The 26162-nt window shown below is 43.3% G+C and overlaps 1 protein-coding gene across 3 annotated transcripts in view; it reads left to right on the top strand.

The window, feature by feature from the left end:
* Window positions 1–20294, top strand: part of LOC147904808 (nuclease) — a 39963-nt gene extending 19669 nt beyond the window's left edge. For all 3 annotated transcript variants that reach the window (XM_087388462.1, XM_087388479.1, XM_087388470.1), the window contains exon 2: window positions 18978–20294. In XM_087388462.1, coding sequence (XP_087244588.1) covers window positions 18978–20002 — 1025 coding nt within the window. In that variant the 3' untranslated portion in view covers window positions 20003–20294. The remainder of the gene's footprint in view (window positions 1–18977) is intronic.
* The last annotated feature ends 5868 nt before the right edge of the window (window positions 20295–26162 follow it).

Here is a 26162-nt window from a genome sequence, read left to right as displayed (position 1 = left end):
AGGTCAATCCAGCGCCAGCCCCTTCAGTTGGGCATGTGCGATTTGTTCTAGAGAGAGAGTATATTTGCTGCACCTTTTCTTTTGTTGTGCTTCAGCTCTAGGATTGGGTTTGGAGCTCTGGATTCGGTTTTAGTGGTATCGGAGCATGGCATCATCACCTTCCATGGTGATGATGATCCCAATTTAAAGGAGCGCAGATTTGCTGCAATAAGGAGTAAGCGCATCGTCAACGAAAGAGATTCTTGCTGCAAGCGAATGACTTAGAAGTGTCTGTGAAGCGAATTGTTTACAGCCGGAAGCTGATGTCTAGGAAGGCTGAACGATTTAGTTCATAAGCAGGTCATTTGACATTGGTAGGGGAGGACTTGTACGCAAGTGGAACAGACTAGCTAACAGAGCTCCGTTCAGGACAATCTAGAATCAGATAGCCACGATGCATCACCATTCACGACAGGAATATGACGACCAAGATCAGATTGGTCGTGAGAAGAGAAGCGCAGCAGCTATGACGGTGTTTGTCCTTTGGCTGAACGCTGAGTTTCTATGTCAAGTCAATGTTCATGCACATGGAACAAATATGCGCGTTGGACAGATTTTGAACATTGTTCAGTTAGGCGGATTACCGACTAAGTGTACTTGTTGCCTGTGGGCAACCATCTACAACAGGGCGCCTCTTTCTAGGCCATTGTCCAACTTCTTAGAGCCCCGGGTGTTTGCAATTGGCAAGAATTGTATAAGCTAGAGAAAGAGGGGTTGTCAACCCGAGAAATAGAATGGCATGGATTTGCTAAGAAGCACTTCTCAGTGGAGGCTTGTCATTGGACAAAGTGATTTCAAAGATGCTATTAAACATCTAAAGCTAAGTATTTCGTTTATGCTTATAATGTTTGTTTATCTTTCTAACCCTTGTATCTTGTTACAAGGAGAAAAGTGTGTTCTTCCCTTGAATGTTTCAGGAACAGGGAATACATATTTGTATATATTTGATTCAAGCATGGCTTGAAGAATTTATTTTATAAGGAAACAACTATCTTTGATATGCAAAGTTCAGCCTTAGTTCTCAGTCATGAATATGGTTCTAATCCATTTTGACACAATTCTATCTCATTCTGAAGATTTCAGTTATGATATCCAGTTATTTTGTACTTGAGCATAATATGCTCAAGTACCAGCTCTTTATATGGTCAAGCAAGAAAGGGGACTTTCTACAAAAGAAGCCGAAGAGGAAAAGATAAAGATAAGCGGGAGATCTTCCCCAAAGAAGATAAGTATTTTTCAATGAGGAACAGAGGTGCGTGTGATGCAAAGATCAGGACTCTAATATTCTTTGAGTTTTGAAGTTATATCCAAACTATGGTGGCTTGTGGATACATGGCCAAGTTTAAGAGCGATGGTATATCTAATTGTACAGTAATCATCATCTCCGGGATTCAAGCCCAGACCCTATTTGTGGGTAGTATGTTCAGTTAACAGTCATGAGCATGGTTTGACTCTATTATGACTCAGTTATCTTATTTCAAGAGACTACAGACATATGATACTCAGTTATCATATATCTCAGTTATGATATTTAGTCATCATATCCAGACATAGTATCAAATTATGTTATTCCTCATGGAGCATCATATGCTCAGATATCAGATCTTCTTTATGGCAGAATTTTATCATTGACCAGCTCCAAGTTATATTATCTCAGTTCCAAAAGAGTTTCAGTTATGAAATTCAGTTTTGTCGTTTTCTTGTGGAGCATGACATGCTCAAGTACCAACTCTCTATATAACAGTATTGAATATGGTCATCATTGACCAAGTCAGGATTTTTATTATCATTCCACAGCTCCCTTATTGGGAATTGTGTATTGAATAAACAGAAGTTCTTATGAGGGCGCATGATATATTCAAGAACATTTTTTAATATGATGACGGGATTCTATTTGGTCACTATTGACCCAGTATTTTCTTTAGGATTTTATTATTCAATAGTTTCTATTGGAATTTGTTTTATACAGAACTCTTACGGTTTCTCATGGATTATTATGGCCAAAGCGACAGAGTTTTACAGTTCATCTGTCAGTTGTATGTCCTTTTGGAAAGTTTGAGAACCCTCCCAGTTTATGTTTGACCAGCACGGTGAGTGTTTGGTAGGAAGATATTTTATGTATAAGGAAGCACCAGATCAGTGAATGGAATTACAGATATTCTCCAATGCACAGTTATTTCCGAAGGAACTTCCTAGTTGAGCTTTACAATACTTGGAAGAGTATCGGTATGGAGTTTATCACTTCATTCGAAAGATTTGAGAGGATTCTCAAAGAAAGAGGATATGGAAAGATTCCAAGAAACAGTTTTATTAAGACTAAGTATCTCGTTTGTGTTGATAAATTTTTGAAGATCTAACCCTTGTATGACAATGCAAGGAGAATAATGGATTGTTTTCATGAATTTGTTTCTGGGAAACATTATTCATGAATGAGAAGTCTTTAGAGCCTAATGCGCTCAAGTATCGGTACAAGTGATCATTGGCCAAGTGTTTCTATCTCTTATCTGGAAATTAAAGGTGGAGTTACAGCCAAAGAAGCCGAGGGGAATGCAAAGCCCTTTCGGGAACTGGCATAGCCTTAGGAAGATCTTGCCTCCGCAAAATTACTTTGGCATCCAAGGCCTGCTTGGCCCTCTGGACTCCCACATCACATGTGTTTGTTAAAATTGTGACTTCAATTGCGGCATCTACAAAATCACAGCAAGTTTGGTTGGCCATACTCTTAGACTTCACTCGGCCCACTGGATCAAGCAGTAGTAGCTTGGGCCGTTACCTCCTCTACTCCCTTAGACCCTGATGTACCTCCACCTTCTAGGAGCTTTGATCTCGAGGTACTTGCCTGGGAGTTTGCCTATGAGAGCTTGCGCACACCAGCCTGACTTGTTGAATCGTCCTGGTCTGGTAGCTGTCTTTGGGGTAGCTTACAGGAGCGTTCATCTGGAGTTTGGAGGAGACGGATAAGTGATTGAAGTTGAGCATATTGCTCCAATTATGCCTGTAATCGGGTGTTCTCCTCCCTTAGCTCTTCGGTGTCAGTAGCTGCTTGTTGTAGCCAAACGTTCTCCTTTTCGAGCATCTCCACTTTCGCTTTGGCAGCCTAGTAGAGTGTTGTGTCGACCCTTGTTTTCTTCATCTTTGTCAACGCATGTTGCAGCTGAATGTTGGTCCCTGTAACACCCATGAGCTCGTTCCGGGACTTGGCAGCGATCGTTTTTTAGTTTGTCGTCTTCACACTGAAGATTGCCAAAGTCTGTTTTCAGCTCGTGAGTTTGGCTCAGCTGAGAGTATTCCTGGAGTAGCTTGTCATACACCGCTCTCCTGCTATCCATTTGCTCCTGGAGACTCTTGCATTCTGTCGTTAGATCCACCTCGGCTTGTCTCAAGTTAGCTGTTTGGTCTTTAAAAAACTTAGCTAGCTCCTCCCGGTACCACATCTGCTGAAAGAGATTATGTTCCAATGATTGGCTAAGTTGTCGAGGGCTTGTGCCACGTGCACCATGTTTTCCTTTAGGATCTGCCACTGGGTTTTGGTGGCATTCCAATCGTGATAGTTGTTCTGCGTCAGCAAGTGATAAAGATAAAATGGCTCTACACTTGGCACATTTCATAGAGGAGAGGGAGGCAAAGGTAATGCAATTGTGGTGGCCTGAGTCTCTGCACTACCATATTGTTGCTCGGGTTGCTTCTCGGTGGGTGTCTGCGAGGGCTGCTTGGTGTTCCCTTTGTCTATTCCCTCGGCAGCTTCCTCTTCCCTTTGCTCCCTGGGCGTTTCACTTTGTTCTGTCCCCTTTGCAGACTCTTGAGCCAACTGCTCCTCGGAGGTGCCCTTGCCGCTGTTCCCCTCTGGAGTTTGTTCCTGCTTTGTCTCCTCGAAGGTGCCCTTACCGTTGTTCTCCTCCGATGTTTGTTCCTAGGCCTTTTCATTGCCACCCTTGTCATTTTGCTCCTGTTCTTGGCCGATTATTATTATGTTATACGCCAATGGTGTAACATGTATTTGTATTTATGATGGACACTGACTGATTTGTTATGGCGGTGGATCATCTGAGTAGATAGGACTAGTCGAGCTGGAGCCACTGCTTCAGACGGCATCGAATTTGGACACGTGGTACTTATTCTATTAATAAAAATGTGCACACACGTGTCTAGGTCCTAGGGGCAATAGGAAGGGAAGGGTGCATTAAGGTGTTATCGAAATAGAAACAAGTACTCTCACGAGGGCGCTCTTCCCCATTGGAGGGCCAATTCAAATTCTGCATGCATTGCACACATTTGCATTCTCGAAAAGTGTGGATTTTCACATTCGGTATCAGAGCGGTGACGATCCACGAGCAGGGCGAGAAGAGGGCGACAGTTGCGGACGACGGAAGTCGCAAGAGAAGTTGCGGAAGAGGATCACGACCGACCGATCTCCGAGGTTCTGAGACAAGGGATTTTTCTGAAAATTCTTGGTCTTGGACGGTGAATGGTGTGTCCTCACAAGGTGAATTGCGCCCCCCCCCCCCCCAATGTGAATGTACCCTTAAAAGCCTTAAACGGTGAGGAAAAGGGATCCCCCGTTGTCCCCAACGGAAAGTCAGATCGGAATAAGATTTTAAGGGGGTGATCCACCCATCAAGTACCCCCTATAACAGTATCTAGAGCTCCAATCCGCTCAAAACAAGTAGCCCAAACGAACTCTACAACACTTGACTTTTGCTATAAAATAAACCTCTTTTTTTTGAAATTACAGCAAGACATTTTCTCTCTTGTATTACTAAAAGGAAAGAATGGAAGGGGAAGGGACATATAACAATGAACTTATTCCCTTTCCTCCATTACCCCAAGGAGAGAGAGAAAGAACACCTTCACCCCCTCTTGAAGAGGAGGGATTAGGTGAGAGTTATACACATCTTGAGTATGATAACCCACAAATAGATTTACAGCAGTCTCTCCTTCAAGAACCTCTTGATAGGGAGTTCTCCTTTCGTAATGAAAGAAGAAATGAGACCAGTCAAGAACAAGGTGATGAGTTCACGCCTTCAACTCAAAGCCCAGTACACATGGATTATAATCCAAGTGCAAGAGGAAGAGAGGAGACTCCTGTTGATAAGCTGATTTTCTAGCTTAGCAATATGATTGAGCAGTCCATTATGACAAGATTAGGGACTAAGAGGACTTTAAACTTCGGGGATGAAGAGTTGAGTACCCCTTCTAAGAGGTCCAAATTCCAACTGCGAGAGAGAATTGAGTTCCCCAAATATGATGGGGCAAGGGAGGCTGACAAAATCCTCAATTGGATTCGTCATTTTGAGCTATACTTTGCCCATCAAGACAAAGACCGAGCAAGAGAAGCTTGCTCTTGCCACATTGCATCTGCAGAAGGATGCTCTAATGTGGTGGTCCTTGTCACAAACAGGAAAAGAGCCTATTCATGAATGGGCTAAGTTCGTGGAGCAACTGAAAGCCACTTTTATGCCACCAAGGCATGAAGAGAACCTAACCTTTCGTTGGGAGAGGTTTAGGCAGTTCGATAATGAGAGTAATGCAGATTTTACAGCCAGATTTTGGAAACTCTCTCTAGAGTTACCCGAAAAGAGTGAGGAAGATAGGAGAAAGAAGTATTTAGCAGCCTTAAGCCCAAAAGTAAGGTACGAGGTTGAAATGTTTAACCCGACCATGCTTAAGGACCTCACTAAGCTGGCTGAAATAGCCGAGAGGAAATTGAATCCGCGTAAACCCTTCAACAAAGGAAATGAGAAAGCTATTGTACAAAATGTTAACAGCCAATCACATCCTGGATGGATACCATTTCCTTCCATGACTGACGATGAGAAGAAAAAGCTAATTAAGGAGGGAAAATGTTTCGGATGTAAGAAACATAAGCCAGGGCATCCATGGCATAAATGTCCTACTCTATTAGCCAAAATTGTCAAAACCAATTCTGTAAAAGGGAAAGGCAAAGCATCCAAGCAGGAGGGTGAGGCTTCTACCTCCTCATCTCAAGACTCTACGATGAACATAGAACCAAGAGTAAATGCTATCCATTCAGCCAACACTTGTGTATGGATGTGTGAACTGAATAGAGAGTAGGCATATTCATTGTAGAGTATGGACAGAGAATAAATATTTTTCTCCTTCGTGTAGAGCGTCTGATAAGATAAATAGGGCTGAAATAGAAGAGTTGGAAAAAAAGATTGAAGGTCTATAGTTTCTATAGACTAAGTAGCTCTCCATCGCAAAATCATCCATAGCCAAGGTCTACCTAGTTCAATGAAAACATTTGGGTGAGAGAATCGTTTTAATACTGACCAATTTGTTGAGAATGTGTTTAAGCTTATTGAGCAGGTTACTGTAAAGAGATTTCAGCAGCTAAGTATTCATAAGAGGATTCTGAGCATGAAGAGATACTGAAGAGGCACTGCAGTGGTACTTCTGCATTTTGAATATTCAGCATCAAGAGGAACCAGAACTTGAAGATGAGATTTAAGTTCGGATTCAGAAGAGATCGTGTACTACCAGGAGAAGATTATTTGCAGATTATGAAGAGGAGATGCAAATGCAGAAGTAAAAGAGAAGCGTACGCAAGAGAAAGAGACGAGAGGATCCAGCAGAGGACTTCTTCCCATTCAAGCAGGAGGGAGTGTCATGACAAGAGAAATCACTAATCTGTGATTAGTAGACATTAAAACATTATTATTATGTTATACGCCAATGCTGTAACATGTATTTGTATTTATGATAGACACCGACCGATTTGTTATGGCGGTGGATCATCTGAGTAGATAGGACTAGTTGAGCTGGAGCCACTGCTTTAGACGGCATCGAATTTGGACATGTGATACTTATTCTATTAATAAAAATGTGCACACACGTGTCTAGGTCCTAGGGGCAATAGGAAGGGAAGGGTGCATTAAGGTGCATTGAATGGTAGATGCATGGGTCATAGGCTAAGGGTACGTGTAAATGGGAAGATGGAACTTGAGTGATCTCAAGGGACATTAGTGAAAGGGTATCACCCTTTCATTGTGAATCTCACGTTGCATTCTCTCTACCACATTCCATTCATTCGTCATCTCTCTCCCACCTTGCATGTAGGTCGAAATAGAAACAAGTACTCTCACGAGGGCGCTCTTTCCCATTGGAGAACCGATCAGCATTCAAATTAGCTGAGATGGACATGAATGTCATCGATCACGACACTATGATTGTCTTCATCGTAGGAATCCAAGATTTCCTCCATCAAAGCTTCATTTCAGACTTCCATGGAAGTTGCGCAAACTTTAGGAGCTTATTGCTCTTCAAAATCCCTCTGAGGATGTCGTTTTTGAAGTTCTTGATTGGGTTTGGAGGCGGCACACGAGAAGGTGCTCTTCGCCTCTTCTGTCGATCAGATCGCTCCCTACGCTTCTCCATAGCCATGAAGACTGCGTTGAAGCTGATTATAGATGAGAATGATGAAGAAAAGAGTGGAGAGCATAGCAAACTATTGGGTGCGACGAAAAGAAGAGAGCTATTGTAAACAATGAAGATATGAGAGCAGTAGAAGGTTGCAAAAGAAAATGGAGATGATGACCAACCCAATGTAGCTAAACGGGATGTAAAATTGGACGTCCCGTCAAACGACTGGCTACATGATAGGGTAGAGTCTCCCTTTCTTTGGGCATGATTATCATGCATTAATGTGTCCATAACGTTTAAACTGCCACGTGTCGATATACGATGCATCTCTTCCAATGTCACTAAACAGCTAACTGGTCCTCTTGGTGGCATAAAGTTCACCAAGGCATTGTCGACCGAGGAGTTTGCATCCTAGTCCTACCTAACCAAGAAACTCATTGATTAGTACGGCTTCACCTTAATTCCATTATACAACTTGGGGAATACATTCCCTTGTAGATCTTCAAGCTGAACAGTCCCATTGGAGAAAATTCAGTTAACCAGTAGGCACCAATCCATCCCAATTCGAAATTCATTTTGAGAGGTCCCAACTTGGCATTATATAATAATACGAGCATACCCTTCCTCAAATTCTTAGCACAATAGGCCTATCATACCATGCCTTTCTCCTGTGCTGTATCGCTTGCTGTGACCAAGTTGCTCGGAGGCGTAACTCATCCACGTGGCTTAGTTGTTGCAATTGCCCCTTGATTGCTTCTGACTCATCCAAATAATGCTCGGTAGCAATACGAAGACTGGGTACAATAAATTCTAAGGGAACAATTGCTTCCAAGCTAAAGGTCATACGAAAAGGAGTAAGATTTGTAGTGACCTTATAAGCGGTTCTGTCTACGCTTGTCATGAGGCATTGTATGAGGAAATGTATCCTGGCATATTCATGCTCACAATAGTCAACTGCAAAGAGTTCAGCTTCTAGAAGTTTAGTAGTAACTCCTTGAGTATCCTCGGGTGCATGAAGTATGGATAAATAGTTATCTCCTACATGGGTTTTCCCGGGTATATGGATAATCTTAAAGTCAAACTCTTGGAGAAGAAGCATCCAATGCACAAGGCGCCCTTAAATAACAGTCTTATTGATTAGACAAAGTGATGCTTCATGGCTCGCATAAAACACAAAAGGATTGCTAAGTAAAGAATGCCTTAGTTTCTGCACACTCAATATCATCCCGAAAGCTTCTCGTTTGATGTACTATAGTTGGACTTAGTAGGCGTCAACATCCGAGTGGAATAATATACTGGATAGTCTAGCGGACCATCCGGCTGAGCCACGCACAAGGCGCCCTTGAATAACAGTCTTATTGATTAGACAAAATGATGCTTCATGGCTCGCATAAAACACAAAAGGATTGCTGAGTAAAGAATGCCTTAGTTTCTGCACACTAAATATCATCCCCAAAGCTTTTTGTTCGGTGGTACTATAGTTGGACTTAGTAGGCGTAAACATCCGACTGGAATAATATACTGGATAGTCTAGCTGACCATCCGGTTGAGCCAAAATAATGCCTAAGGCATACCCAGAAGCATTTACATGCATATGGAAAATAACATCCCACCTTGGTTGCCTAAAAATAGGAGTGTAGTCATTGCTTAGCTCTTAAGATCATAGAAAACCACAGTCAACTCGGTAGTCCACTCGGACTGGGCATCTTTCTTTGTCAACTCATACAATGAAGCAACAATCTTGGCAAAATCTTTGATAAAGCGTCCATAGAAGCGGATAAACCCCACAAAAGAACGCAATTGAGTTAGATTTTGAGGCTCAAGCATATGTTGTATGGCTCGAAGCTTACTTGGCTCGGTTCATATACCACCTTGGAAAAATGACATGACCAAGCAATATGCCCACTCGAACACAAAATACACTTTTAGACAGGGTTAGTGAAATACCCGCTTGTCTGCATCTCAGAAATATCTTTTCAAGAAACCCGAGATTTTTTTGCCCGAGTAAACACAAAAATTGTCTAAGTAAATGGCAATGAACTCAGTGAGATAATCTCGGAAAGTCTCTACCATAAACTTCTGGAAGGTTGATGGGGCATTTCGTAATCTAAAGGGCATTACTCGGGTTGCATAAGCACCCCATTCCGTGATAAGGGCAGTCTTAGACTGATCCTCTGGAGCCACGGTGATTTGATTATAATGATTATAATTGGTCATAAATGAGTACATCTCATGTCCTGCAACTTGGTCCAAGATTCCATCAAACAACTAATCACTGCGATCAATAGCATAGACAAAACTAGCACGCAAAAGTTGATCCAACTTAGATTTTACCTATTTAGCATAGTTGGAATTCATTCTATACCTCTGCGGTCGAATTGGCTTAGCATTTGGCACCAAAGGTATCTTATGTTGACACAACTCGAGAAACTTCTCGTAGATCAATGTAATTCTAGGAAAAAACATCCTTATACTTGACAAATCAATATTTTGTAGCCCTTAGTTGCTCGGAAGAAAGATTGGCACTTACAATTACCATTGCAGGGCTAATTTCTGTTTCGAGATTTAGTTCTTGTGTTGGCTCTGGTACTAGCTGCTCAGTACCGAGTTTGGTAATAGTCATCGACATTTCAGCTAGCTCTCGTTCCCTTCAATATCTTCAGTGAAGTTACTCGGAAAGAGATCTTTTTGCTTAGCAATCTGCTTGGCTCTCAGCTTCTGTTTGATATCTGCAGCCACTTGAAAAATATCAATCTCAACCCACAGGTAGGATTTGTCATTTCATCAGCCATTAATCGACATCTTGAGGAACCGGATCTGTCCCTTCAAATTTCTTTGGTCAACAACTACTCGGAACCTTCCGAGGATTTGTAGGAATGCATACATCTTGACAATCTGTTTTAATGATCATCTCTTCTGAACCCCAATCATGGAGTACTTTTGCACTTTTTAGCCAAGGTCATCCCAATAGTATTGGATAGGCATGCTGCTCCATAGCAATCCAGAAGCATGCCACTCTTCTTGTTGATTGATTCTCCGGCCATCTGCTATAGCTGGCCTTCTTCCTTTATATTTTTCTCAATTTTTCTCAACGGAATTTCTCTGGAATAATAGTCAAGTACTGTCGAAGTCGTTCTCTAAGCTAAGTCTTCATGTTTATTTTGAGGTTACACAAAGGAAATGGCCATCTGCTCAAAATCCAAGCTTTCTATAGATAAATGATCACTTGCCATGATGGACCTTCATTTGCCACTCTCCAGGGACGCCTCAGTCTATGACCAGCATTCCGTCCTTATGACTCTGCAGAGTAATTAACTTCCACCCCTGGGGTAGCATGGCCGAGTCTCTCTTCTTGTGCTCGTCGCTCTTGTTGGACAGTTGATGCTTTTGCCAGTCTCCTTCGGACATTGAACTCCACGATGTAGCTAATTTCTTTGGCTTAGGAACTCTTCACGCCTAGCTGTGTATCTTTGTCTTCTTTCCGAGCGTGTGTCAACCATTGACTAAGGTAGAAAGTATCCAAGTACCTATCCGAATACTTTGTGTATCCCACAGACCGGTCTGCTGGGAGAAATTTCTTGTAGTAGCCCACACGTCCCAGCAACTATTTCACTTCGTCATTGGTCAGCATGAACCTCACTGACCTCCACTAAGCTTACTCCTCCGTTCTCTAGATCCCGTGAACTAACAACTCGTCAACTCGCAATTCAATTGACCCTTCCCTAGCAAGATCGCCAAAATGTTGATGCTTCGATTCACTCACTTGTGGCTAACTAAAGATGCTCTATGTAGTGCTCGGCGAAGATGCTTATTGTTGCAATCTTAAGTACAACATGCTAGGGTGATAGAACATGTGACAACATTAACACTCAGAGTTCGGGGTTAGTTGTTCATAGGAGAACCGTATGATGACTTGAGAATTCCGAGTTCATATACACTTAGGAAAGAATTATTGAGTGCAATACACCATAAAGGATAAGACTATAAATAAAGGAAATCAACGTATATTGATCTTTTGTTACAACCAAGCTACCTCGGTTTGCAATGAACACTCTGCTTCCTAACCTAGCAAGCTCAGGTGAGAGGGAGAGAACTCGGCACACTGCTCTCTTGTTCTCTCTCTGCTCTCCTTATCACAACCACGTCTTTTCTAACTATGCAAAACTGCCTTCTAAAAGCCGTAGCGCTTAGTGCGCCATGCCGCTATCTGCTACTGGCTGATCTGCTGCAATCCCCTGCACCTTAACTGCAAACGGTGCTTGATCTAGAATCTTCCACCGCTTTCAAGCAAGTCGGCACTCGGTAACTATACTTTGAACCTTGCCCATGTTAGCCTGCTGACCCGAGGTCTAACAGTCGTGGGAATCTAGGTGATTTTGTTGTATGTCATGACCCCATTGTGAGCCCTAGTTCAGGGACAGTCAGGCACGAGCTACGTAGGTCAGTCTCTCAAGCCTTAGATCAGTCCTTGTTCACTAGTACCCGCTAGAGAACTCAACAGGCTAGTGTTTCCATCTTAGGGTTTATCTAGGTCTAGGTCTCAGCCTAGACTAGGAGCCCAGAAGGGCTCCCAAGGGCTGGACTAATTAAAGTGGGCAGGAGCAGCCAAGGTAGGAGCCCCCGAAGGGCCCCTTGAGGCACTCCAACCAAAGGAGAAAGGGCTGGGGAGGGCCCCTTTTATAGGCTGCCCTTTCCCCTCCCTAGGCAGCTTTAGGGCTGGCTTTAAGGCCCAACCAGCCTGCCAACCAGCCGACTGGCTGGTTGGCTGTTCATTGCTGGTTGGGGCCAGCCAACCAAGCCCTACAGCCTCCTATAAAAAAGGGGCCTTGCAGCCTCATTTCTCATTCAGCTCCCCTCAGCAATTCAGCCTCCTTCTCTCCCCCAGAGCAGCCTCTAGCCCTTCCAGAGTTCCTTGCAGGACAGCAACAAACTCGGCAACCCTTTGGTGATTCCAGGAGGGTGCCTACATAGCACCATAGCCCGGGCTCGGAATAGAGGTTTGGGATTCTGTTTCAGCAGCTTTCCTCTCCAGTTTTCAGCTCTTTTCTTACCCTGAGGATGACCCTTCGACACTGAGAGCTGACCCACGAATGCCTAAGAAGCAACCCAATCTTGACCAAGGCCAACGCTGCCCACACCGTCGATGTAGACCACTGTGCAAGGATATAGAAGAGGCTTGTGCTATCCCTAGGCATGCAGCGGAGCTGTGTAAGTGAGAGAGGTCAAGGGGGAACGGAATACTGAGAGATATGGAGCTTGAGAAAAATGTGTGAAAGCTGAGAGATGTGGAGCTAAAGAGAGCTGAGAAAGGCTTGCATCCTGTGCTCTCTGAGAAAGTGTCGGTTGTATTTCACAGTTCTCCAAGTATAAAACAAATTCTTCGCTATTTGGGAAAGGGGATCCTCAGTGGGTACAAGTTTTCGTTAGCATTAGGGCTAGTAGATCTCGCCCTAGTAGATCTTGAATCTAGGTCATATGCCATGACCCCATTGTGACTCCCTAGTCCAGGGATCGTCAGGCATGAGCTACGCAGATCTTGAATCTAGGTCGTATGCCATGACCCCATTGTGACCCCCTAGTCCAGGGATCATCAGGCATGAGCTACGCAGGTCAGTCTCTCAAGCCTTAGATCAGTCCTTGTTCATTGGTACCCATTGGAGAACTCAATAGGCTAGTGTTTCCATCTAGGGTTTAGATAGGTCTAGGTCTCAGCCTAGGCGAGGAGCCCAGAAAGGCCCCAAGGGCTGGACTAAGTAAAGGGGAAAGGAGCAGCCAAGGTAGGAGCCCTAGAATGGCCCCTTGAGGAGAAAGGGCTGGGGAGGGCCCCTTTTATAGGCTTCCCTTCTTACTCCCTAGGCAGCTTTAGGGCTGGCTTTAAGGCCCAACCAGCCAGCCAGCCAACCAGCCGACTGGCTGGTTGGGGCCAGCCAACCAAGCTTCAAGTAAAAGGGAAAGGGCTGGGGAGGGCACCTTTTATAGGCTTCCCTTCTCTCCTCCTTAGGCAGCTTTAGGGATGGCTTTAAGGCTCAACCAGGTCGGCCGTTTACTGCTGGTTGGGGCCAGCCAACCAAGCCCTACAGCCCCTATAAAAAGGGGGTCTTGCAGCCTCATTTCTCGTCCAGTTCCCCTCCGTAATTCAGCCTCTGTCTCCAGCCCAGAGCAGCCTCTAGCCCCTCCAAAGTTCCCTGCAGGACAGCAGCAAACTGAGCAGCACTTTGGTGATTCCAGGAGGGTGCCTATGGAGCACCATAGCCCGGGCTTGGAGTAGAGGTTTGGGGTTGTATTTCAGCAGCTTTCCTTTCCAGTTTTCAGCTCTTTTCTTAGCTCTTTCTCAGCTCTCTTTAGCTCCACATCCCTCAGCTTTCACACAGTTTCCATCCTCCCTTCACCTCTCTCACTCACGCAGCTCTGCTGCATGCCTGGGGACAGCACAAGCCTCTTCTATAGCCTTGCATAGTGATCTACATTGACGGTGTGGGCAGCGTTGGCCTTGGTCGAGAATGGGTTTCTTCTCAAGCATTTGTGGGTCAGCTCTCAGTGCTGAAGGGTCATCCTTAGAGTTGCATTCCGTGCTCTCTGAAGGACTCTCTGAAGGAGTGTCCTTTGTCTTTCACAGTTCTGCAAGTGTAAAGCAATTTCTTCCCTATTTGGGGAAGGGGGCCCTCAGTGGGTACAGTGACCCAATCTGGTGTCGTCTACAATTCGCTAACCATAAAACTCTCTCTCTCTCTCTCTCTCTCTCTCTCTCTGTGGTGCATATGGATATGCCTCACAATACGTTTAAAGAAGGTCTCGCTGCGATTACACGATCATTAACCGTTGCATGTTACAAATACGCTCTGCATAAGTAGCAATGTCGGTTGTGGTACATGGATGCCTAACTAGGGATTTAGTCCTTAGAAGGAGGCATGAAGCTGATCATCATCAGTCAAGCTGTCTATCTTCAGTACCAATGTGTTGAACGGGGACATGTAGGTCCAGTTTGCTCCAATTCGATCGTGCTTGGAAATCCACATTAGCAGGTATGGATTGCTTACCTCAAAATATTCCCATATAATGCACTTTTCTCGTCCTTAAGGCATCTTTGCCTCTAGAGGAATGCATTATCCTTCAATAAAGAGGCAGTTAGGGAAATCTACTTGCTTTCAATAAGATCGACAATGTCAAAGTACAATTGCATCCATTGGTCAACTGTTCGGCGATTGCGTTGACCAACATAGGCTTCTGGCAATTTTATGTCAGTTCTTTTAGTTTTGGAAGCTTGAAGTAAACAATATAGAGCTCAGAGTTCAACATTCTCTACCTTGGGGAATCAAATCCGTGTAGTTGCCGAGGGGCGGCAAGTCCTTCTCTATAATGAGCTGGTTTGTGACTGTTGAGCCTTGTTGATGAGGTTGGCTATGCTGTCCTGAAGTTGAGAGATCTGTTGTTGCAGAAGAAGTTGTGTATGCTGAGAAACATATGGAGATTTGCTTTATTGACAACTAGAGAGTTTGCATGTGATCGTGTGGTCGACATGTCAGGATTTCCTGAGAGGAGAGCAAGGAGTTGCTGTGCTCCAGTTTGTACCATTGTGTGATGAGGGTCCGGGATGCTCCCTGCAATTGCTCATTCTGGATGGGGCAGGGAAGGTAGGGCGGAACCAACCGTGGAAGCTCGGGCAGAGGAGGTCTTGAAGGGAGTAACGCTGTTGAAGGTGGAGTGGGTGTTACTGCTCTTGAAGGGATAGGAGTCGATTACAGGGTCCATGGATCAAGAAGGTACTGGATTGATGTTGGAAGAGGGGGGGGGGGGGGGGATATCCGGGAGAAGGGGAGCCTTCGGATGGAATGAAATGTCCTAGTCGAGGGGAGGCGTGTTGTGGGGAATATTTTGGGGCTGATTGAGAAGGAGTGTACCCTGAAGATGCTGAGGGAGCTGCATAGAATTCTTGCAGGGATGGACAGCAAACTCTATTGGGAGGTCGTCTCTAGCGTTGGGTTTTGTGGAACACAACTTAAACGTGTGGAGGAAATAGTGGTGTTGAGGTGCCTGACGCAGCGGAGAGTACTGGGTTGCTGTCAGAAGGGGAGAATTTCTAGGAGAAGGGGAGCCTTCAGATGGAATGAAATGTCCTGGTCAAGGGGAGCCCTGCTCTGGGGGATATCTTGGGGCTGATTGAGGAAGAGTGTACCTTGGAGAGGCTGAGGGAGCCAGATAGAATTCTTGGACAGCAAACTCTACTGAGAGGTCATCTATAGCATCAGTCTTGTGGAACACAACTTGAACCGTGCAGAGGAAATAGTGGTGTTCAGGTGCCTCACGCAGCAAATAGAGTATGTGTTCCAAATCCTCGGGTGGGCAGGTGACACGTGGCAAATGCTCGCAAGTAGGTGGGTCGAGCTATCCGAACTCGATATTGTGTAATTGGGGATGCCCGTGTCCTTGTAGGGGATGGTGAGAGCTTCACCTTGAAGGTTGATTCCTTAATGGGGGTGGGGGGTCATTTGCTGTAATATTGTTTATGAAAAACAGCAAATTATAATGGTGATGTAGAATCCTCGAAAAGGGTGGAAAGAGGCCACCTGGCATAAGGTAATGCTCGTTTGGGAGAGACTAAAATGAAATCGTTTAGACTTCACAAGCAGTTGTAGCTTGAATGAAGAGATTTGGACTACTTTTTGATTAGCCTTCTCCTTTAGTGCTAGCCTTCGTCATGGCTGAGTTTGCCCTTCACCTCCGGAGTGTCGACAGAAACTCAGTACGAAGACTTTGTATAAATGGATGCTCAAGTATGTGTGGGTGTGTGGATTTGTATGTGTGAGAGCATACTTTTATACTATGGTCTACACCCACTGTTGGGCGCTGATGACGTCAGTGGGGATGTCATAGTAGCTAGTCCCTGCTATGCATGATGGAGTTTATGGTTCTCAATCTTATGAGTGACTCTCGTGAGATTGAAACTGCACTATGTTGTGTTTTTAGAGGATGAGTTTGGGAATGTTCCTGGATTCATCTAGGTATAAGGTAATGTCTGCCATTTTGTTGAGTTTGTGAGGGGCCTGGAGGTGCTGTCCTGGTGTCAAATCGTGTCTTTGAAACTAGTGTCCCAATTGTCTAAACTGATGATTGTGATGCCGAAATGAAATTTGATCCAAAGAGGGTTCTGCTATCAAAGCAGAATTGGCATTCTTGAGACGTATAAGGCACTGTAGGATGATGGAAACCCTAAACGAAATCAGGGACCCTGAATGTCGAAATCCAAGGGAGCATGATTAGCTGATTACAGTGATGCTGTGGAGAGGAATATGCGCTCAGAGAAATCAGCAGGGTGATACAGCAGATTCCCCACTTTCTGATAGCCTGAATCAGCAAATTGCAGCAACGATCTGTGGGCAGGATCAGTGAATCAGAATGGCGTCCAGAAGCAGTATTTGTACGGCAGGGTGCTGTAGAGGTTGCAAGGCCAAGTAGAGCATAGTATTTGCAGGGTGCAATGACAGCAATTGGTGTGGCTGAAGCGGATAGGCAAGTGAACAGAGAATGACATCAACCACAGATGCATGGGGCAGGAGTTGACGTGGCCGATTGGCACTGTGCTGGATGATCCTGGTGGATGTAGATTAGCCAATGTAGGGATGCAGCGCGTGGGTACTCTGCAGGTGATGGATAAGGCCTGAAATGTGGCAGATACACGAAGCAAATCGCACAACTAATGGAAGGGGCCAGTTGTGATTTGCTCCAAAGCATTGGAGCCTGTTTGATGTTGGGTTGGCCGTTTTGCAGGTTACGGTTGCCTTGGGTAAGGTATTGGAACCTTGGGTGAAGTTGGTGTAGTATGCCCTCTTGATATACCCTAGAGACCCTTAATATAGGTGACTTGCACGCTTGGCGTCCCTAAGGGGTGTGACCAATCACATGAAGGGGTATGGCCCTTCATGAAAGGGGGTCGCTAAATGTGAAAAGGTACCTAATGGCATCTTACTCGTCAGTGAAGAGTCAAGACTCTTCATTGACAAGGTATGTCTGGTAGGTGAAAAGATGTGTCCCTTGAACCGGGACAGTCCAATCGCACAAAGGGGCACAAGTCTAGTCATGTCCATTCACATCATTTGGTGACGTGAGGGGATAAATAGGCCACTAGGAATTTATGTGGGGTAGTAGGTGAAAAGAATTTCACTGCATCTCTCCATCTCTTCCATGGAACAGTGCGTGGAATGCCTTCTATTGTAAGTTGTGGAATCAGATAGGCGCTAGGAGATGAGGGGCATTTCCTATAGGCAGGAGCAAATTTTGCTTTGATAGCACTGTAAGAAATCCTAGTACTTTAAGATGATTGGTGTACTAAGGAGCAGAAAGGAGACTATGAGATAGTAGAGAACATGGATAATTGTATTGCTTGAAATGCCTGGAGTGCATGATGCATACAATGAGGCCAGAGCCACACATGAAAAGGTTTGAGCTCCAAAAGATATGTGCAAGAAGAGGTGTGTACCCCTTGTGAAGGGTGTGACCCTTAGTGAGAGGGTAAAATACAATGTAACAATGAAAGTGTCCTCTTCAAAAGTATATACCTTTTGTGAAGAGTTGTGCCTCATAGGAAGTTTCCAGTCGAAAGGGCATGCCTGTCCACAAGTGTCCATTCATCCCACCATCCATAAGTCTAAGGTTTTGGGAAAGGAATACATCACAGATCGTGACAGGAGATGTGGGCACAAGTTCCTTCAATGATCAATTTCCACATGATGTGACAGTTTGAGATGCCTCTCACAGATACGGAGCTGCTTCAGGCTCATAGTGCAAAAATGCCAAAAAGAGGATGGCCTATCTCTAGTCTTATTCAGTCAGCATTGGGACTTGATTATTGCTTCTCTTTGCATGGCCTATAGGAGATCTTTGACTCCAGGCAGATGCCCCCATCCCTCTCGCATGGGTGGAAGTGTTTGATTCCCAACAGAAGGGATAGGACAGATATTGGCCAATCACCTTACTGAACACAGCCTACAAGAGCATAGACAAGGTCTTGAACTTACAGCATCTTTTCTAGAGCTTGAGAGTGAAATTGTTTGTAACATGTGGATCCTTTCTTGAATAGCTAGATTGTACTGTGTCAGTGTGTTTCGAAAGGACAGTACTGCTCTAGCAAGAAGGGAGGCGGATCTTTGTAGACACATATGCTAGTGGTCATGAGGCATTGCAGGCATTCGTTGTACTTCAGGAATCAGATTTGAATGAGGAATTATGGGGGGAACTTTTTAATTGTTTGAGTTAAGTTTTGGAAAGATTGGTTTGAGAAATGTCTGCTGTCAGTTCTGAGAGAGAGAGAGAGAGAGAGAGAGAGAGAGGGGGGGGGGGGGGAGGGGGGGATTGTCTGCACTTTCCTGCACAATGATGCATGATCATGATTGTGTGTGTGTGTGTGTGTGTGAGAGAGAGAGAGAGAGAGAGAGTCGTCTGCACTTTGCTGCACGATGATGCGTGATCATCATTTTTTGGTTATAGTCAATAAACAAAAGGATTACTACGCTGGAGATTGATTTTGAAACAAAGTTGTTGGCGGATTGTCTAATGTTTATCAGGGCTTTCGAAAGACGATCCTGACCATTTCAAAAGTTTCTTTCGAGTCTCTAGAAAGACATTCGACTATATTTGCACTCTAGTCAGGCAAGACCTTGTATCAAGGCCACCATCTGGTCTGATTAACATCGAGGGAAGATTACTTACCGTTGAAAAGCAAGTCGCGATTGCATTGCGGAGGCTTGCATCAGGTGATCCTCAAGTGTCAGTTGGAGAACAGTTTGGGGTGGGTCAGTCAACAGTTTCTCAGGTGACATGGCGATTTGTGGAATCAATGGAGGAGAGGGGTAGACATCATTTGAAATGGCCTGACATTCAAGAGATGGAGAAAATCAAAGCAGGCTTTCAACAGAACGGGCTACCAAATTGCTGTGGAGCTGTTGATGTGACACACATTATTATGACTTTGCCGTCTGTGGAATCATCAAGCGACTGGTATGATAGGGAGCATAACTACAGCATGGTTTTACAGGCCATTGTGGACACTGACATGAGATTCCGGGATATTCTGACTGGATGGCCTGGAAGCATGAATGATTCTCGTTTACTGTGGAGTTCAGGGTTCTTTCGGCTGTGTGAAAATGGTCAGCGGTTGAATGGACCACCTAGGCAATTGTCTCCGGGTCGAGAGGTTCGGGAATATATTGCAGGTGATGTAGGCTACCCACTTCTGCCATGGCTACTGACACCGTTTCTGGATAAAGACCTTACTGATGCAAATGTGTCATACAACAAAAAGCATGCATCTGCTGCCAGTATGGCTGAAAAAGCATTTGCACGATTGAAAGGAACATGGAGAATATTGCACAGGGTCATGTGGCGCCCAGACAAACACAAACTTCCACGCATAATCTTGGTTTGCTGCTTACTTCATAACATTATCATAGATAGAGGGGATGAATTATTAGCTGGTGTTGCTTTGCTTGAACACCACGACAAGGTATACAAGCAGCAGATTTGTCAATATATTGATCCCCAAGGAAAGGAAATCCGAGACAGCTTAGCAGAGTTCCTGCAAGAACACTAAAACTGCTCTATGTGCTATGGCGAAAAAACAAAAGACTTGCTCTTATGTGGGAATCTAATTTTTGCACCAACATGGGGCAGTTGAAGGTTCTTAGAGGTCCCTAGAGACCTAAACAAAAAGTTCTTGTATGTGAAGTGTTGAGGATTGTGAACATGCAGTTGTGCTAGTTATTTTTGTTCTTTACAAGGAAATTGAGTATGAATGTTTTCATTTCCAGTATTTATCTTTCCTAAACTTGACATGGATTGCCATGCCGCCTATTCCATCATTTGTGGTTGAAAATCGTTTTTTCACCTACCTGGCTTGTGACAAACATGGATTTTGTGGTAGTTTTAAACATTGTTCAAATATCATTTTCCAAGTGTTGTTTGTGAAACATGACTAAGAACAGGCAATATTACCTCCTTGCAAATGTCATGTGCACTATGTGCACTACTCGCAGACTTTTGCACATCTTAAAGAGTATGTGCTTTTACTAGAATTATTATGCCATTTTATGTTTGGTCAGCAAGAAATTTACTGTAATTAAGTGATACGAGTTCTGTGGACCTTGGATTGTTGATGCAAGTATGCATTTTGGGGGGGGGGGGTAGAGAGAAGTAAACTTTCCAAAAGGACTGAGCTTCCAACAACACACTCACATCTCCTCAACATTGACCTGGAACTACTGATCACTATCCTTTCTGTTGAAGACATAGCGTTCACCAATGGTGCCTGGGGAAATATCCTTGCCAGTGAGGATTCCAGCAGAGAGCCCAGCAGGGCATGGAGCCCAGAAGAGTATCCAGAAGACTGTCTAGCAAGGTGGTAGTGACCAGCACGTAGTCCAGTAGAGAAAGTAGATTTTCGTCCAAAAGGGAGTCCAGCAGAGGGTCCAATAGAGCAGTCTGTAGAGCCAGCAGCAAAGTGGTGACCACCAGTGAAACCCAGAGAGAGTCCAGCAGAGTCCTCAGTGAAGAGGGTAGCACCAAGATGTTATAAAGCATCAAATAATTTTCAGGGCCACTCATCTTTTGACTTTATAATTTAGATTCAAGAGAAATGAATTGAATGGGTAATGGTCTCATACTATTATAAAAAAGAAAGCATGTGAGTGCTCAGAGGCGATGAATGATGGCAAAAAATCTTTGATTCTAGGAGACATGCAATGCTATCTAAAGAGAACGTGGAAATCAATTTCATTCAAATTTGTTCTAGGAAACTCTGCATTAGAAAAGTTACAAAGATGCTTTTTAGGCCATACATTTGGGTGTTTTAGAGTAAGATAGGGCCAATAGACGACCATATTCTTCACGAGTTTTCTTGCTTCCTTTAACAAGCTCATCAAGACTTGAAGACAAGACTCTATAAACCTCAAATTAATACTTGGCTAATGGGATAGCCACTTGCAAATCTGATAGCCATTTGCAAATCGAGGATATCAGTGATTAATTGGATGATGACATGTTCCATTTTGGAGCATTTGGGCAGAGATGAAAGACAAAGTGATTCATAAAACTCATGGAAATGCCTACATGCTTAAACAGTACAGAAGCATTGCAAATGCAATTGCATCATTAAAGAAAATCCTTGAAGGCAATGCATTGTCGCAATTTACAACAAACAATGTTGCATGGAAGCCTAGTATGCCAACATCATCTTCGTGGGAATGACAAAGAATGTTGTGCTTGGAACTACTAACACTTCTCTACACGATAGAGAAGAAAGCATAATTTCAAGGTCAATCTTATATAAATTTGGCATGGATACTTTTGCAATGTTAAGAGGCCATCAAAGAAAAGGACATCAAAATGCAAGATTTGTGAATCAACTCGGAGAAAGATATCTAAAATGGTGAGCACACAGATACATCATGTGCATGATGTTGGTGGTGGAGGGAGAAAACTATTTCAAATATCAATAAGTCCATGTGCATCACAATTGATGGCATGGATTAGAGCACAAAAATATTTGCAAGGTACAGGCACACCTCACCTAAAATGGAGGGTAAAGTGGACTAAAGACACACTTGTGGAGTATTGATACATGGATATCGACTATTTGGTGGGGTATGGCTTGATAGTTTTCCTAAACACAACAGGATAGTAACGAAGTGGCGACATCCATCATGAAGGCAATATGAAAGGTCAAAGATGCATGTGGATGTTCACCTTGCATCTTGCATATACAAGCTAATAATTGCTAAAGAGAAAACAAGCATAGATACATATTTGGTCTATGCTCTAGGTTGGTTGGTTTGAAAAAATCCAAAGAAGTGGAAGTGGGTTTTCTTCTTGTCGGCCACACACACGAAGACATATACCAAATATTTGGTGTTATCTCTGGAGAGTTAAAGTCAAGGCATGTTTTGACTATGGAGGATATGCTAGATTGAATTGGGAAAAAACAAAGGTTTTCAAAAGAAAGAATCAAAAGTGGCTATCTTGGAGAGGATGGTAGATTAGAGAGCATTCATAGAGCCACTTTTAAGATGGAGATGATGGATTAATAGGCCACACAAATCCACACTACCTATCATTTAGCATCCATGACAACTCTCCATTGATGTTATCGAAGCATTGCTAGTGGATGGAGATCATTTATGAAGTGAGCCATATGTTGTACTAGAATGAACTTCATTGTAGGAAAATACATTTGTGCTCAAAACAAAAAAAGCATTGAATGAAATCCTTGCAAGCCTTTATTTCACATGTTAGAAGCATGATGAACAAATATTCTAGTAGTCAAACACAAAAATGGGAGATAATCGAGTCACATGTAGCCTTGTTCAATATCTAAAAATAAAAGACAATTTAGTGAGCATTGAATACTTCCCAGTTGATTTTCTCTTCAATGCTTAGAGCCCTATACCACCACTGGCTTACCTTACCATCGAGGCTCAATCTGAATGCGTTGACCTTATTGAAGTCACCCATGTTCCCAAAGGTCTCCCAAATTTGCTCGAACCTCTCTACATGAGACACTGGATCTCCCTCTCCAAGGAATTAAGTGATAAGTTTGGAGATGATGACCAGTCTGCTCTTTGAAGAGTTGGTATCCCTCCTAGTGAAGACTTGCATGATGATTTCCAATGGATATGATTGGAACAAAGGTTTCAACTACAACCAATATGATTCTTATTTTGAAGATGTCTTAGTTATGGTTTCAGTATCTTTCATGATGTATGAAATGTACTTGCATTTGGTTGACTATACCTTGCCATACAATCATGACAACCTCTTGTACAAGAGTAGACACTGCCCTTGTATGACAAGTTTATTAATGCAATAGGTTCATTGGCTTACTAATCCACGTGTGTTGGGTTAGGGTCATCCTCTATTTTGGCCAAGATTTTGTGCATTAATTATGCGAGCTAGCATATTTTCTATTCGGTGTTAGACCGTTAGTGGATGTCAGATGATGTCAGAGTGTCAATCTGATAATGCAACAAAGTCAATTTTGACATAGTAGAGTCAACGATAATGCACCAGATTTTTAACCAACCATGCGTTGCATTATAATGCACCGTGTTGCGTTAAGATTAATGCAACGCTTCTCTCCTAGACTATTTGGCCGACTGAATTTTTTGGATGTCTGAGATTATGGGGCTTCTGTGCAATGTTTAGAGTCCTTGGGGACTTGAATCTAACTACCCTACCTACTAAACAACACAAAGCAACAAAAAGGAACCAAAAATAACAAAAAGTTAGTGACTATGGAGCAAAATGGAAGGATTTCTTTCCAAAATGGACTATTAGTCATTCCCCATACCTTGGAACTTCCACCCAATCATCATCATTTACCTTCCCAGAAGGATGGGAATCCCTCCAAGGTTTATCAATGATTCTAACTACTCAATCCTAGATTTTCACAACTTCAATCCTAAAAAATCTGTAAAAAATAGCTCAAGTTTGTTCCTACGTTCATCTCTCTCACTTCCCTCTAGTTTTTTAGCTCATTCCTCATACAAAACACCAAAATAAGCACTTGGCAATGGGAGATAGCAGAAGAAGCATGCGCAAGAAAAAGCATACCTTGAACTCCCGGCAACGGCGCCAAAAATGTGTAATCTCTAGTGGTGACTCAAGTGTTGTGGGGATCTTGAAGGGATGCAGAGGGAAACTCTCTTCCTACTACTCCTTGTGGGAGAAACGCAAGCACATGTGGTCCAAGAGTGTCACACCAATGGATTCCAGAGTTGTAGCGATGTGAATCCTCAAGAGAAGAAGGGGAGAGAAGAACGAGAGAGAGAGAGAGAGAGAGAGAGAGAGAGAGAGAGAGAGAGAGAGAGAGAGAGAGAGAAGGGAGTGGGAGAGGAATTGGGAGAGGGAAGGGGAAACAAGAAGCATGAAGGGGGAAAGGGGGTGAGAGGCATTCACAAAGGCAAGAGCAAGAGAAACATAAACAACACTCCTTTGATAAAGAGAGACAGCTTCTATTTCTCAATCTTGCAAGTTTACAACTAAAGACAAAAGAAAAACTTTTAGTCTTTTATTCATAGCACCTTTTGAAGGGAGGGCCAACCCTATTTCTCCTTACCACTGTCCCTATTTCTCATTTTACAAAGTACTTGGGCCTTATGCCAAGGCAGGATTCCATTGTTTTCCTCTCATCCTTTCCTTCGTCTTTGCTTTATCTTGCAAAATATCCTAGGAACCGGCTCCATTATCCCATGGGGTCAACAGGTTTGCATGTAAAAGGCTTAGTTAAGAGGCAGAACTTTGTATGTTAAAGATGCTCTCTTAGACACAAACCTAGAGAAACTCTTAATATTCAACATCGACTTCTTCAACTTGCTACACTATGAACATTAGTTGAGTACTAGCTAAAGCTCAAAAAATACCATTTCACCATGGTGCATTAGCTAGGGCACCCCATATTTTTGGTGACTTTTATGGCCACTGAAAAACTTTGGTGTCCCTTGATTGCATACTTGAAAGCTTTGAGTCCAATTGCCACTAATAGTGGGGATGACAACTCCATGATGCAACCTTCTATGATCCAGCCCTATCATTACTACCTATACGATGTACATCATTTCTAAGAGATCAGGGAGCTTTTGAGGCAAGATTCTTTTATTTTGGGAGAATTTGCACACTACTTTTGTGTCACTAATCAACTGCATACAAAGATTTAGAGCTCCCTGTCTTTTATGAAGTCTCATTCATCACACTGTTGATGCAAATCCACAAAATCAAGCACAACCAAGTAAAACCCTTTAGAGGTGTGGATATCATTCTTTGTGGAGACTTTTGCCAACTTTAGCCTCACCATAGATTCTTGGATTTTCTCAAATGCACCTTCAGCACTAGCAATGCTACCCTAATTCTAGTGAAATCATATACAATACTATGAGTTAAAGTAAGTAATCCATAAAAAATGACACGTTTTTTTGGACACCTTGAACAAGGTAGGAACCGGTGTGCACACCAATAGCTTATTAGTCACTGAAGTAAGCTCTATGTCCAAACATCACCCCAAAAGAAAAATGTGGCACAATGTCTCTACACAAATGTTGAAAAGGACAAGTGCACTCAATACGTTTTCAACATTCTACATCCTACTCTCATGTTCTTGATGCTATATATGTGCAATACAAGACTTACATCAAGACAATCAAAATCCCTAATGACTCAAAAACTATAGTTGGATTTCATGCATGAATTAGCATCAAACCTACAATGATAATTGAGATTTTCTTTATCAGTCTTGACATCATCAATGGCCTCGTAAATGTGGCTTTTCAAAAACTTGGAAGCAGGTGGAAAGCTGCCCATCATTCGGGTTTAATTCCTCGACACGTATCATAAGCCAAACTCAATACATCAACAACTCCTTGCATTCAAGCAACACCCTGACTACTTGTACATCACTCTATCAGATAAGTCGTGAGCTTCAAATTTGTAAAAACCATCTTAATGCAGTATGTCACACTCAATTCCCCATCCAACTAGCAACAACACAAACCATTCAATGAGCCAAGGGCCTCTCAATGAACTCCTTGGCCTTCGGCCCATCATACATAAAATAACACGGCCTTGTGTACACTGCATTATCACATATCCAGACCCTACACCCAATCAAAAGTAAAAAGATCAAGGTGGACATCTTAGTGCTCCAAGGGATTTATAACCTAAGGTCAACAAGTTGCCCTTAGCCATTGCAACAACATGACTTCTCC

The sequence above is a fragment of the Dipteris shenzhenensis genome, chromosome 2, assembly GCF_047967505.1.
Source record: "Dipteris shenzhenensis isolate YYH24624 ecotype China chromosome 2, Dip_SZ_1.0, whole genome shotgun sequence".
NCBI lineage: Eukaryota > Viridiplantae > Streptophyta > Polypodiopsida > Gleicheniales > Dipteridaceae > Dipteris > Dipteris shenzhenensis.
The sequence above is the reverse complement of the archived record's forward strand: the minus strand, read 5'-3'. Positions and strand labels throughout refer to the sequence as shown.